The sequence below is a fragment of the Mus caroli genome, unplaced genomic scaffold (assembly GCF_978045245.1).
Source record: "Mus caroli unplaced genomic scaffold, Mus_caroli_1 scaffold_4, whole genome shotgun sequence".
Lineage (NCBI taxonomy): Eukaryota > Metazoa > Chordata > Mammalia > Rodentia > Muridae > Mus > Mus caroli.
In genome coordinates this window covers 107,719,719-107,735,178 of record NW_028227259.1, presented here as the reverse complement: position 1 = coordinate 107,735,178, position 15,460 = coordinate 107,719,719, and the positions used below count along the sequence as shown (strand labels likewise).

The window sequence follows — 15,460 nt, the reverse complement described above, 5'->3', positions numbered from 1 at the left end:
ATGCTATCACACTGAAAAGGTACGATCTCTCACGGTCCAGTTCTGGTTTGTACTGAGCATTGATCCAAGCAGGAATGCTGATAGCTATAATAGGATTGGTATCTTGTACTTTAAGAATATATAAAAGCACATACAATTTTTAGCAGAGCAAAGTAACACAATAAAAGGTAATTTGCTAAAAAGCATGGCTATCATATTTTTAAAATATGAGGCAATTAGGTTAAAATGCAGATCCTGGGGACCCAACTTCCAAAGATTGTGATTTTGCAGGTTCCTATAAGCTCCTAGAATCTTTCCCTTAGGGGAACACATGGTTTCCACTTTGATCCTGAGGTGAGAAACATGTACTCACAGTTGTCTTCCCCTAGGCCATGGGATAGAAAAACCTTTTCTGTAAGACTTCAGAATGAGAAAGTTTCAGAAAAGCATTCAGAAACATGGGTCACCCATGTATGTTATTAAATGCTAACTCACATACTTCAGAGTGATCCACTTAAGTCTGTAAGGATTTACTAGAAAGAAGCAATTTCAAATCTTTAATCTCAACATGTGATTGTGCATAATCAGCTTTAAATCTCAGCCCCGTCTGAGAGATTCCTGCTAGAGCTGGGTTATTTTTGCAGCAGAAAACCCACTGTCCTGGTTTCTATGGTTACTTATCACAGCCTCCAGGCAGGGATGATTCACTGCTGGGGTGCCACTTGCTCTGCCTGGACCCTGTCTGCCATGGTTCTTCCCACGCCGATCTCCAAACTCTTTAACATTTGTCCTTAAGTCCATAAGTCCATAAGTCAACTGTCACCTCTCAGAGCTCAGGCCTTCCTCCTTTGAGTCATGTGGATCCCAGAGCCCACACGGTATCATTCCTTAAGATGGCTCTGAAATTAGGAGCACTAGCTGCTGCCCTTCCATAGGACCCACGTTTGATTCCCAGCACACAGGATGGTTCACAACCCTCTGTAACTATAGTTCCAGAGGAGCCGATTCTTTCTCCTGGCTTCTGTGAGCCCTGTACACATGTGGTATACAGTCAGACAAAACACTCACATGTGTGAAATGGGATAATTTAAAACCTCCCTGCAGATTATCATTTCAGAGCTGAGACTTCCACAGTGGTAAAAGCTTTTAACCCCTTTTCAAGAGTCCATGCTTCTCTGCAGTACTGTTTCCAAGTGAACAGGATGCTGGCTTGGCAACTATACAGACTTAAGTTAGACAAAGGGATACCCTGTGAAGTTTCATCCAAACACTTTCGCAGTTTCTTTTAAAAATGTGTGGCAGAAATCATGCATTCGTCCTGGTGCCAGCTGTGTGAAGCAGGCCACTCTCCCGGAGTCACAGGAGACAGGTGGCTTCCCCCTCCCCCGGAGTCACATGAAGCGGGCCACGCCCCCTTACCTATGTCTTGGGCATCCTGGTTGCTCTGCCGCGCCCTCATCTGCAATTGGAACTTGTGCTGGGAGGAGCACAAGTGCAGCAGGTACTGGCATGCCTTGCTGCTGTCTGTCTGGAACGCATGCTTGATTCCATCTGACGTGTTCTGTAACGTGATTTTCTTCTTCTGTAATAGTAACCGGAGGTATTTCTAATTAGGAAGTTTTCCCATGACTTTCTATATGACCAAATATTTTAACCTATAATTAATATGTAGAGATATTTATATTTCCATTTATTAGGATAAGTATCCTTTAACATCCTTTCACTGATACCAAATATAAATATAAATGTAGGAACTATGATTCTATAACTAAGCAAAGTTGACACATAAATTAGTATTAACTGCCACTTTCAGCAATTGTAGCTTCAATCACACTGTACTCGATTCATCATCAAGAAAAATTTTGAAATACTGCTGGGAGGTGCGGGGGGTGGCAGGGAAGCTGGAGAGATGAGTCAGTGGTTAAAGCAATGGCTGCTTTGACAGAGGACCTGGCTGTGAGCACCTAATACATAGGTGTAACCCCAGCTTAGGGGACCCAACACCCTCTCTGGCCTCCAGAGGCACTGAATGCAGGTGGCACAGACATACATGTAGGCTGAGTTCATGGATGTATTTTGAACATCTTCTTCCAGAAATTGAAGTAAGTTTTAGAAATCACATTTATACTTTTGAGTTGATGGGAATGTTCGTGAATATTACTAAGAATGATAAGAACTATGTATTCAGTAACCCGAGTATGTAAGAGTTAAAGACATTTTAAAATTGACAGTAATGCTAGAGTTATGATTCAGCTAAGGAGGGTCTGGGGGGTACAAAGCTGTGGTGGCACAGCTGGGCAGGGGAGGTACATCCCATCCCCGCATTCCCAGGTACGGGGTAGGAGGAGGAGGAGGAAGGGGAGGAGGTACATGGGAGGAGGAGGAGGAAGAGGAGGAGGAAGAGAAAGAGGAGGAGGAGGCAAGAGGAGCACTGGAGCCTGGAAACTCAGGACCAGCGTTGGCAGCATGAGCATATGGCCTCCCAGACAACAAGGGGGTGGGGATAAAGAAAAGAAACACATGACAGAAGTGATACCAAGTGATATAACTTGAGACTTAAATACTTTAGTATTTAGAGATGGCTATTTTTTACCAAGTTCAAGAAAAGTAGAAAAATAATAAACCAATTTCTTTTGGCTGATATTTCTTGAAAGATGATATAACTTACGAAGAGAGCCTCCTAGAACCTGTGGTCTGTGCTGAAGTTTTCAGGTGGTCCCTACACCTTAAAAAAAAGATGCATCTAACAAGCCAGGGAACACAGCAAATAATGGACATTTACTTAAGTGAGGTTAGATTCTATTCCAGCTATTACCTACTATGCAAATTAGTCTCTACTATCTTTACTTCAAACATAGAAATAGGCACAGAAAAGTCAGATTTAGTAAGAGCCCAAAATTATATGATGAGAATACTACCTAAAACACTGCAGCCTTACTGATGTATAAAATTTTAAATAGACTTCTTATATAAATTTACATTAAAGATCTTTATACTTGGGCTGGAGAGATGGCTCAGCAGTTAAGAACACTGACTGCTCTTCCAGAGGTCCTGAGTTCAATTTCTAGCTACAATATGGTGGCTCACAACCATCTGTAATGGGATCTGATGCCTTCTTCTGGTGTCTCTGAAGATAGCTACAGTGTACTCATATAAATAAAATAAAATTAAAAATTTTTTTTTATAATTTTAATTAGAAACTAATACTAATACCATAAACAAAATGCAACAATAAAAATGAACACTAGAAAACAAAGGGAAAGACATTATAATGAACGCAGTAAGTTAGAGAAACATTCTTAAGTTCTAGGTAGAGATTGGTGCTCCTGAATCTCTGGGATGGAACCTGACTTCACTTTGTTAAAAATAAAACCCAGCAAGTGTGAGAATATGTTAAAATAGAGTGGCATCAAACTAGAATCTTGATTACGGGCACACCTAGTAACTGTTCAGATGGCTGGCTATATTGTTATCCCTAACAAATGTACCCCTTAACTACTGCCACGGAGTTCTCAAGACACTAAAATCCACTGCAGTAAATCTAGTGATCAGCATGGAAGGTAGAATCTACTCAATCTTCAGAAGAGCTGCAGGACAGGGATCTAGAATAAACAGCCAACGGTAGGCAGAGCCCCCCGCCAGAGGGACCTAGAGGTCCAGAGTAATTACAGAAGGCTGCATTACACACAATGTGCCGTTTGAGACAAATGAGCAGAATGCTTGGTTCCGATGGCTGATTGGATGGACAGAAAGTGCATACGAGGGAGGGCTTGTGAGAACTGAGAGGGGTGCAGGATAACTTTATCTAAGTTTCCTTCATAAATTTGTTCTACTAAATACCCACTTGAAAAAATTAATTAAGTCCAGGTAATTTCTTGGTTTCAACAGTTTTAAAATGATGAAAGATCTGTCAATCTCAGAGGGAAACTCTACATGTCATAGGAAGCAACCAACCCCAAGGTCTAGATCTGATTTTAAAGGCGCCTTATCCAGAATACAGCAGAATCTTTATATTCTTATGAATATTATTTTTGTGAGAACCTATGTCAGCCCAAATATCAGTAGTCCTCAAATATCATTAGACCATAAGTACACAAATGTATTTTTGTTCTTCTCTGAGGCTCTGAGGTGTGCCAGATGACACTTCAATGTTCAGATACTCCACATTCAAGAACAGAATATGTTTTGGAGATAACTACCTTTTTTTTTTTTTTTTCCCTTCAAGACAGGGTTTCTCTGTATAGCCCTTGCTGTCCTGGAACTCACTTTGTAGACCAGGCTGGCCTCGAACTCAGAAATCCACCTGCCTTTGCCTCCTGAGTGCTGGGATTAAAGATGTGCACCATCACGCCTGGTGATAACTACCTTTTTAAATGCATTTCCCACCCCCCTGCTAAAAGTCACTTTTCTAATAATATCACGGTAGAGGGTAGACTCTAAAATCTAAAATTTTAGCAATTCATGGCATTAGTTTCTGAAGCTCAGTGGTCACCGGACCTCTGGCCTCACATAACAGGCCTATGAGAGCCCCACCCTTGAGCGTCACAGGCTCATTAGAAGGGAGATAACCATCTATCTTAGAAATATCAGGGGTGTTCCTCTACGCGAGGGATTATGGCTGTAGAGTAAGTTCTCATCTAGTAGAGTCCAACTCAGTTGTAATTTAACTCAAATTAATTGAGCATATAACCAGTTAGGAATGCATCCCTAGGCTTTGGGAAGATCAAAACAAAACCAGAAACCAGAAGCGAAATCTCAGTAAGATCACCTATAACTAAAAAGGGGAAAGAGCTTTATGTAGTACTAAGGTTTACGATGGAAAGTCAGTAAACTGTTACAATTAAAATCAGTTACACCAGTTAACAATATAACAAAAAGAGCTTAAAATAGACATACTGAAAAGGAAATCTTTTTTGTTTCCCTCCACGGGAAGCGAAGGACCAAGGCACGGACTCCATTGTGAACCTCAAAGACCAGCACACCTTTGGAACAGACCCCCAGCAGTATTCCTGTCTGTGACTTCTTCTCAGGGTGTACCCGGTGAAAGTGAACGCCATACTCTGTCAGCCTTTGGCAGACCTGTTGGAACACACAGAGTGATGCACGTGCGTTAACAGTGGTGTACAGGGGAGGGGTTAGACTTGGGTCAGCGCACTCAGTAACATGTGACATCCATATTCCGAAAATGTATTCCCAGTACTCGCTTTAAGTGACAAATGAAAACAAACCCAAACCACATTAGAGGGCTAAAAAGAGGAAGGAGCCAAGTGTCTGACACTTAAAGAACTTGTAAGGGTGGATGAGGCCAAGAGCACTAAGTCAGGACATGGAAAACACTAAAAGAAGCAACAAGAAGTCATAGCAGTAACAAAAGAAGTCAGCTGCTGGTAACCAGCCTGCTGTCACAGGTTTCCCAGGGAGGTAAGCAATGGCTGTCTGTCTCTGATTGTGGGGCTAAAGATGCTTACTATTTATGAATTTTTCTCTTCCTTTAACTCTATGCTATTCTAAGACAAAAAGCCACTGGCTTCTGATAATTAGCTCCTGCTGTTAGCAGCAGGGGACTAAGGGGGTGGGGGGGAAGCTTGGGATTGAGAGATGGTTCAGCAGTTATGAAAACTGGAACCATTTCCAGAGGCTCTGAGCCCTGAGTTCAATTTCCAGCAACCACATGGTGGCTCACAACCCATCTGTAGTGGGATCTGATGTCTTCTTCTGATGTGTCTGAAGACAGCCACAGTGTACTCGCATTCATAAAATAAATCTAAGAAAGAACGAAAGAACGAAAGAACGAAAGAACGAAAGAACGAAAGAACGAAAGAAAGAAAGAAAGAAAGAAAGAAAGAAAGAAAGAAAGAAAGAGAGAAAGGAAAGAAAAGTCTTAGTTAATATACTCTTTTCTCTCTGGCTCTAGGGTCCCTCACTGAAAATGTGGGAGGTTCGAGTTCTTTAACTCTTCGTGAACCAGAGAGAAAAGAAAAGAATAAAAGAAAGAAATGAGAGAAAATCCAGGCACTAAGAAAAAACACTCATTCTGGATAAAGCAGAGAAAGAAAGGCTCCAACCACTTTACACACACACACACACACACACACACACACACACACACACACACACTCACACACACACACACTCACACACACACTCTCTCTCACACATACACACTTACTTAGTGGGAGGAGCAAAGCTCCATATGGCAAGCTCCAACAACCACGATTTTCTGTTCTCAGTATATATATATATACTGTCTCTAAGATTATCTCACACAACTGTCAGGCAAACATCAAAGTGGGATAATAAATTATATGGTTTTCTAAATACTTTTACATTCCAATAATTTCATAGTAAGTTTAAGGCATGGATTCATGTCATAGATTGATAAGGTCTAAAGAGTTACAGCAACATTGTTTACATGTCTTTCCATTAAGACTGGTATCTCACTAAAGATTCATTATCTGTTACTAGCCCCCCCCCCATAAGTTCATTATAAGTTTAAAACTAAAATTTTTATGCCATAAGTTAGCATGGTTTTGTCAAGAGACAAATCATTTGCCTTGTGTGTTACTAGTTTTGAAGTTTTGTATAGATAAACTAGTCAATGCTTTATTTTTTGTCCTTGTACCTACAGGTCCTTGTCCATTTCCAGTTCATGACCTCTAGTGACCAGGGAATGATCTCATACCTGACCTAAAGGAATGTTTTCCTTCATCGTAAACTTGTTCCAAGCCTGATTTCTTCTTTTAGTGCAATTAGCCCGTGACACATGAAGGTCTACAGAGCTCTACCTGCAGCTTCTACACTACAGAGGACCTGTACTTGCATACATTTAGGAACTCTATAAATTCATTATTAGGAATTATGAAATCATCAACTTGTCTACACAGCATTACTGTATGAGAGTACATCTTCATGTTGATTTGTAGAAAGTCTGCCTAATAGGGTGGGCAAATGCCCAGGAATCATTAGGCTGTCTAATAGTGACAGGAAAGATATATCAACTGCAAAAAGCAATCCTGGGATGAAGTCTCTAAAGACCCTGCATTCTTAGAGTTCATCCATGGCAGGCCATGAAAAATGGTGGGCCATCTCCAGAATATCCACTTGCATGTCTTTAGCTTTTCTTAAATGGCTTCTGACAGTCAGTGACAGAATATAAGGGCAGACTCAGACTGAGAAATAAGTATATGTCAGGCATGCATCTGGCAAAGGAACTATATCCATAATATATAATGGAAGCATACTTTGCTGAGTCAATCAGATGGGAGGGAAATTGAAAAATGTTTAAGTATACATATCAAAAAAGCAGCTAGATAAGTGGAAAATGAAACATAAGAAAATAGTCAATGAAAATAATAAGAAAGACAAACTAAACTTGTAATTCTGGGGCTGGAGAAATGACTCAGTGCTTAAGATCACATACTGCTCTATACAAGATTCCCAGCACCCATGTAGAGTGAATCACAATGGTGTATAACTCCAGCTCTAGAGGCTGGGACATCTGTGGCTTCCATTGATACCTACACTTACGTGTGCACACACACACACAGACACAAACATGTACATATGTGTGCACACATGTGTGTATGTACAAGCAATATTAGAAATCAATAAATCTAAAAGCTATCTTTAAATACCCTAAACATCATCACTTCTTACCCACCCTCAAGGCTAAGATGGAAAGGGCAGAGGAGGACACAGCTGTCTCTGCGGAGAGCGGGGCCTGCGCTGCATTTGAGGAGGTGGCTAGAGAGCTGCAGAGCTTCAGCATCCTTATAAATACACACTGCTGTTGAGCACGTCCAGATACTGAACACAACGGCTATGGAGAACTGAGTTCACAGCCTGACCTCAAGTGTGCACTGAAAGCAAACCTGCTTTGGTTTTCTTATCACGAATCCCTTAAAGATAAAAAAAACTTTAGAGATGTTATGACGCCTCTTCCGAGATATGTGTAGAATGAGAAACTTGGCTCTCTACACTATGGATCAGCAAACAGAAGGTATACTCTCCCCATGGCTGCTGGAACTGAATGTTCTCTAAGCTTCTTATATTGAAACCTTAATTAGTTCAACCTTTCCTATCATAAATACACTTTATTGACCTGTAAGCTGATGGCAAAGCTCAAATCATAAGCCACTTTTTTCGGACGTTTTGTATCTATGAGGTAATTATCATTCATACAAAGACCAATTCTCATCTGCAGAATAAGGGTAAGCAGTTCTAGCATGAGTGTGAACTTGCCCCTCACACCTACTCAGTCAGTTCAACTGTTTCTTTTTGTGAAACAGCTTGATTTTTCAGACACAGAACAGGGTGAAGACACAGGATTCACAGGCAGGCAGCAGGTGTGGGTTCAACTAAGAGTTCTGTCCCTCACCGTGCTCCCGACCATAAAGCATCATGATTTCTTTGAGCCCTGTTTTCTCTTTCACAGATGAGAATTAAACTGCTATAGTTTCAGGCAGCAAGCAGAAGCAAGCAGCTGGAGACTGCAGAGGGTCAGATACCAACCCCCAGCTTCTATGAACCTGCAACACTGCTTATTACTGGTCACTCTGCATGCTTACCTTTAAGAACTCTAGCTCTGTCTCCTTCTCGGAAGCGCCTGCATAGGTGTTATGCAGTTTGGGTAACTCTTCTTTAATGTAGGACACGTCCAGCTTCTCCATCACCCTGGCGGGCAGGTAATGTTCCAGGCGAAAGTAGGACACGCCATGAACCTAGGGGGAAGAACGCTGTTGTCAACAGTCCTGCCTGCCTATCGCTGATGGCAGGCCTCTTTCTCCTTCTTAAAGTTCTTGTCTCTGCCAAGAGAAGAAATGCTTTAACCTCTCTCTAGAGAATGCATCTCTCTTTTCTTTGGTGAGTTAGAATAGCTGGACTTATTGGCAAGTCTCAAGGGAGGACACAGAGGGCCTTGTGCCATTACAGCTTAAGCATAATGTGGTAATGCAAGGGGTGGGCTCTATCATCTGCTTCCTACTAGGTCTCTTTCATTCAAGAACATGGAGCTTTGAGCATGGTTCTTTGTACCATGGCCTCTGCCTGGCTCATGGCCTGCCACTGTGTGAAAGGCAGGGTCCCTCAAGTCCATGCTTGACCAATACACCCTCTACTGAGTCTCTTTATTGCTTAGAACATGGGGAATGGAGGGTTTGGAACTCGATAACCCTAACCTCCAAAACAAGACAGTTTTAAACAGAATAATCAGAGTCCACCTAGGGGATAGGTGCCAGGGCACTATGAGGAACCAAAGGAGTTTAAGATCATCGTAAGGTCAGCCATGATTTCCGCTAAGAACAGTGCGAAGGCTGATGTTGTAACTTGGTGGGAAACGCTTGTCTGGCATGCCCTGGTTTTGATAGCCATCATCGAAGCAAAGCAAAACACAGACAGAAAATGAACACATTTACCAATACCTACTTCATCTGGCATGGGGAAAACAAGCCTACCTCTGGCTGATAATCTCCATACTCTGCCTGGAGAGCCAAGGATGCGAGAAGCAGGGCGGCCTCGTCGTCACAGTGCACCCTCTCGTCCAGAAGGTCTTTCCTCAGCTGAAGGTAATACTGATGGCACGTGAGGTCGTGTCTGTTGAAATACAGATGCACATGCATACCTTGACTAGAGGTCGAACCCTGGGAGGATTCTGATCATATGCATCGTTTCTAGCATACATGTTTCCAACTATGGTTGTTATTAAGCTGTTCTAGGGCACTCAGTGCAAGTTTGACCACTGCCTTGCTTGGCCACCATCAGGAAGCTTCTTGGTGCAGTAAATGGGAACTAACAGGGAGAGCCACGACAGGATAATGAGCAGAAAGTGGGAGGCTTTGGAGCGCTCGGTCCTAAAGGGGATGTCTCCATCAAACCCTGCCCTCGGGGTTCAGGGAGCCATGTGGCAGAGGAGGTGACACACTGTAAGATGCATGACTCTGTGTTGGGCATACACGACCCAGGACTGGTGCACAGAGACTGGTAGCACATACAGGCCTGCACAGGTTCAAGTCCGACAGGGTCTCAGTCCTGAGAGTTGGGAGTGGACACAGGCTCCTACCAATAACCAAAAAGCTACCTGCAATTGATACCTGCTTGCAAAGGAAAACTTATTTTCTCCAATGGAGTCTCTCAGGGCGTGGCGCCCATACTTAAGAGCAGGTTCAAGCCCAGTAGTAGGCGGACAACACAAAGCCAACTCAGTGGTAGTTTGTAGACCTTCTGCTTCATTTTGCTTTGTTGGGGCTTGTTTATTTTGTCTACTTGGTCATTTGTTTGTGTATTTTGCTTTCTGGCTTTGAGGGTTTCTGTGTGTATTTCTTTTTCTTGTTTATTTACTTTGTTATGAGAGAGAGAAGGAGAGGGAGAGAGAGAGAGAAAATGAGAGAGGAGTTGAGTAAGTGGGGAAAATCTGGGGGAGATAAGGGAGGAGAAAATGTGACCAGAATTATAGTTTTTTTTTTCAATACAAAAAATTTTTTTAAAAAGAAGTTGTTTAAGGGCAATACTGACAGCACCCTTAGTTTGCAGGTCATATGAACACTCCATGAGCTGTGCAAACGCCTGAAGTTATGAAAAGCACCAGACCTTGTACAATGCATTTCCCTAAGCGCACACTTGCTGGGTCAAGGCTAAAGTACAGTTTAGGGGCAGTAAGAAGCTAAGCACCGATGACAGGGAACTCAGTCTCGCAGACTCTCTCGCTTCCTTACTAGGTCAAGAGCTTTTACCTGCTCCCTTTAAGGAAGCACTGTACAGCTCCCTGGCCTGCCAGAGCTGCCAGTCACGACTCCTGTGCTTTGGAGCCACCAGTAAGTAGTGGCTTCGCCAACAGGAGCACAGTGGTGTCACTGAACTGATGACATGAGACAGTTAAGCAATTAACAGGCAGGAGGTGAACGCTGCACGGGTACCCGGGGTGAAGGGACAGCTCGTGCCCTAGGCCGAGTGTAAAGGGTGACAGATTTCATCAAAACACTCAGAGCATCACATAACAGAGAGGAATGAAAACTGTTTGTGGACGGAATTTTCCAGAGCAGTGTCTGATCATGAATGAGCACTAGTGACTGAAACCATGGCCACAAGAACACGGATGAAGGAGGACCGTTACATTTCTTTTAAATGAAAAAGAAGAGATCGTCCTGGATCCAAATCAAGGGGTTTGTGCCAGTCGGTTAGAGGTCAGCAGAGTGGGCCCAGAAAGAGCAAGAGAGAAAGCCTTGTGCACTCACTGTATCAGACTAACATCATCCATGAAAAATTTAATTCGGAAAAACAACGTAAAGTCAACGGCAGCCTTGCCCTTTCTCTTCGGTTCTTCCTTCCACCCCTCCGGGGCCACTTTGGTTAATTTTAAGTCAGGATCAACAAAGAAATATTCATTCTCTGAAACAGAATGAGAAAGGCATTCAGCAAGCATGGAGAGTTTTCCTTTGATGTCTTCATTTCTGTTGAATGTATTAATAAAAAGAACAAGGCCCTTCAGAAGTACAGCAGGGGCTGAGCGCTGCATAAGGCTGGCTCAGTGTGGATCAGTCTTCAAAATCAGGCGGAGACAGGCAGACCTGGACTGAGATCCCGGCCACGTCTTACTGCCTGTGAGAGTAAATTCCTCTTCCACCCCGGACATCGATCTCCCTGTCGGTAAGATCAGGATGATGCTGGATTCTGCACTGTAGGCGATTATAAGAATCCAATGACAAAATAAAGTGCGCTGGAAGGCAACCCTTAGAGCACAGGTCTGCAGTGAGTATTAGCTATTAGTCACTAATTAAACAGCAGGTCTACAAAGCCTGACGTGCACAGAATGTTTAAGAAATAAAGAGATCTGTCTCAAAGGTATCTGCAGGTAGATAACACTATTTGGTCAGTCCAGGATGGGGGTGGGGTGAGTAAGCCCTAGAGGTTAAGTCCTAGCTCTTTCCACCCCTCTGGGGCTACTTTATTTTAAATCGAGATTAAAAAAGAAAGTACTAATTTAATTGCATACTTAATGGGTGACTCTACAGGATGGATTATTCATTTTTAAAGCACAAGCATTTAAAAAAAAACTACATAGATATGGAAAGAGCCTCACAAACACAATAAATGAAACTGGGAAAAAGTCTCTAAGTGCCTTCTGCTCCTTCTCAGCATCCACCGACCTGCCTATTTAATTACTCTTTCCCCCGCCCCCGAATGAAGCCTGGCTCAATAAGAGGTCCAGGGTGCCATCTTGATGCCAGGTTTTCCACTGCGAACTCTGAATCAAAACATGGAGATACCTTTGCGGGTGGCGAGAGCAAACAAATGGTGCTCCACCAAGCCGATGTGAGCCACGACCATGTCGAACACATCCTTGCAGATGGTCTTGGTGTCGCAGGTGAGCTCCAGCCGCTGCCCGCTCAGGAGCCTTATGTTCACTTTCCTCCGCTGGTCCTCACTCTTCCCCTTCTTGGTCTGCGACTGAAAAGAAGTCTTTATTAAAGCAGCCCTTGACCATTAGACTTGCTTTAGAGAATCACTAGACACATGTCCTAAGAGGGACAGAAGTTGGAGTTCCTACTTACGAGGATAGACCGTGGCAAATCCAAAGATACAAATGGCTCAACTGTCATCTTCACAAACTCAGGTCCAAAGAAATTCTGCAAGTCATACAAGCGGAATATATTATTTTTACTATTTATCCTAGGTCCTTATTTAAAAGGCAGCAATGCAGTAATAAGAAAGCACACATCAGAAGAAGAGGCTGCAAAGCAAGTGTAGAAACTTTGAGTGAAGGACACTGGCTTTTGCTTAGAAGTGGAGCATGCTTTATGCAGATTTTTTTTTTAGTCAACCTTTTAATTTTTTAATTAAAAACTGCAATTAAACCATTTTCATTCCTACTTCCAATCCCCACCATACTTATTTTATTCCCTTTCAAACTTGTTAATATATATATATATATATATATATATATATATATGTAAAACTATATATAACCATAACTATGCAGAGATTTTTATGGTGTGTGCGTGCACCCCTGTGTGTGTGTGTGTGTGTGTGTATTTTCATGTAGGTGGCTAAAACTAAGGTGCGGGGAGAGGGTCTGTGCATGTGAGTGCCCCCCATGCTTGTAGAGAATTATCACATCTGAAGCCCATATCATTTGTATGACATCCTATTTATCATCTCCTTTTGATACAGGTATGGTTATAATATTTAACTGGTAAACTTTCATCAAATTCCTTCCATTTACCTCAGAATACATTTAGTCATGTTTTATTGTCAGTCTAAAACTTTGGAGTGGTACATTGTCTAAGGAATTAATTCCACATATAAAAGATTAGGGTGATGAAATGTTCACAATACTCCTTGAGAAAACAGTCCCAGTTCAGAGTTCTGTTCAGGGTCTAGTACGTAAAGAAGAATATGGCAAACAGAAAGGCCTTCCCTGATCAGAATGTGAGATCCAGCATTTTCCTTCCTGCCTTGAATACTGGGGTGAGAACCTGAGGCTTGGCATTAGTCCAGTCGTCTCTGAGAGGCTCGGCAGGGCTGGGGAGAGGGCCCGGCAGTCAGCACAGGCTGCTCCTAAAAGGAAGGGACTGCAGCCCAGTTTTCCTGTACCCACACGGCAGCTCATAACCCTTAGAAACGCCAGCTCTCGGGGACTCTCAGGGTGTGGTGTTTTATCCTCTACAGGCCCTAAGCACACATGCATGCGTGCACAGACATATATGCAGGGAAAACACTCATACACGTAAGATGATGTTACTGATGGTGGTGGTGGTGAGAGAATTTTATAGAAAAAGAGACTCAGTAAGTGAGGACCCTGAATGCCTGAGCAGAGGTGGATGGACTTACAAAAGTATTCCTGCTCCTGAACCAGCCTTGACCTCCACAGCTCATCTGTTGACTATGGGCTAATGGATTCCTTACTATAAGGAAGTGGCTTCCTGTTATACTGAAAAAAGCCAGGTGCCCTCAAGGATCATATATGTGTTACTCATATTTTTGTCTTTGTTTTGTTTTTGTTTTCTTCGTAAGCATTTCTCCTGAGATGGGTGTGCTCTGCTGCTCAGATATTCTTCACACTGCTAGACAATGAGCTTGCTTCAACCTCCTGAGACTAATGCCGGGAAATACATGTGTATTTCTCTCTGAAAGATGTGATCTTGCTGTGCAGCCTAGGCTGGCCACGGGATATCTATGCCACCCAGGTTACTCTCAGCATCATGATGGCTCTGACTCAGTCTCCTGAGCGCAGAGTATAGGAATGGACAGGTATGCCCAGGTACACATGTAAATCACAATGCAGTTAAGCCACTCTAAACCCACCTAGTAACATTCTGAAACTGAAATCATGGAAGCAGCTAAATACTGATTTTATTATCACTCAAGACATCTAATCCCGGGGAAAACTAATTTGGAATCTCAATCTCACTTACAGGCATCTTAAGGATATCTATAGCAGCTTCTTATTTAGCATATATTAATTATAAACAATGGGTTTCCTCACGACACTTCCATCCACTCCTCTCTTCCGTCCCTCCCCAGCCGCCGTCCTCTTCCCAATCAGTATTCCTTCTACTTTCAGGTCTTTTTAAAAACCTGTTCTTTGTGGCCCGCTGAGTTTAGCGAGGGTCTCGGACAGGAACATGTGTGAGAGGCTATTTACCACAGGACAGGTAGCTAGCTCATCTGTGGCTGTTCTACTGAAGAAAACCTACTACTGACCATCAAAGAGCCAGTCTGGACACAGTGGGCAAGAGCAGCCTCACCCTGAGCTTCCTCTGGGTCATGGCTGTCTCCAGGGCCATTTCCCTTAGGGGGTCTCTAGAGATGTCGAGCATGGAAGCTTTGACGGTGTCCCCTGGATACAGGCTGAGCCGCGACTGTCGGAGAGCCATCCTGGCTTGCAACTGCATCATTTCTTCCTCTTGACGCCTTAGCATTATGTCCTGATTGACCAAGTTGCCTTCAAGGGATGTTTCATATTGTCTACTGCAGAGAAAAGAGAAAAGGAAAAAGAAAGTCTGGCCAAAAAAAATAGAAAAAACAAAAAACAAAGCTGTTTCAAGGCTATAATGTAGCAAGTTCCATGGCAAGTAAGGTATTAAGAATGTAAATAAGCCGGGCGTGGTGGCGCACGTCTTTAATCCCAGCACTCGGGAGGCAGAGGCAGGCGGATTTCTGAGTTCGAGGCCAGCCTGGTCTACAAAGTGAGTGCCAGGACAGCCAGGGCTATACAGAGAAACCCTGTCTCGAAAAACCAAAAAAAAAAAAAAAAGAATGTAAATATTGGCTGGGCGTGGTGGCACTCGACTTTAATCCCAGCAAAGGAGGGGGGGGGGGGGGCAGGGACAGGCAGATTTCTGAGTTCAAGGCCAGCCTGGTCTACAGAGTGAATTCCAGGACAGCCAGAGCTATACAGAGAAACCCAGTCTCCAAAAAAAAAAAAAAAGGAATGTAAATATCTACTTATTTTTTCTAAAGACTGTTTATTTTTAATTACTGTATA

General features: G+C 43.0%; 1 protein-coding gene across 2 annotated transcripts in view; it reads right to left on the bottom strand.

Moving 5' to 3' along the window:
- Positions 1-15,460, bottom strand: part of Ptpn13 (protein tyrosine phosphatase non-receptor type 13) — a 175,152-nt gene that overhangs the window by 60,745 nt on the left and 98,947 nt on the right. For both annotated transcript variants that reach the window (XM_085836937.1, XM_021162112.3), the window contains exons 10-17: positions 14,721-14,943; positions 12,525-12,599; positions 12,240-12,420; positions 11,208-11,361; positions 9,432-9,570; positions 8,547-8,699; positions 4,876-5,058; positions 1,399-1,561 (exon numbers count right to left, since the gene is read on the bottom strand). In XM_085836937.1, coding sequence (XP_085693063.1) covers positions 1,399-1,561; positions 4,876-5,058; positions 8,547-8,699; positions 9,432-9,570; positions 11,208-11,361; positions 12,240-12,420; positions 12,525-12,599; positions 14,721-14,943 — 1,271 coding nt within the window. The remainder of the gene's footprint in view (positions 1-1,398; positions 1,562-4,875; positions 5,059-8,546; positions 8,700-9,431; positions 9,571-11,207; positions 11,362-12,239; positions 12,421-12,524; positions 12,600-14,720; positions 14,944-15,460) is intronic.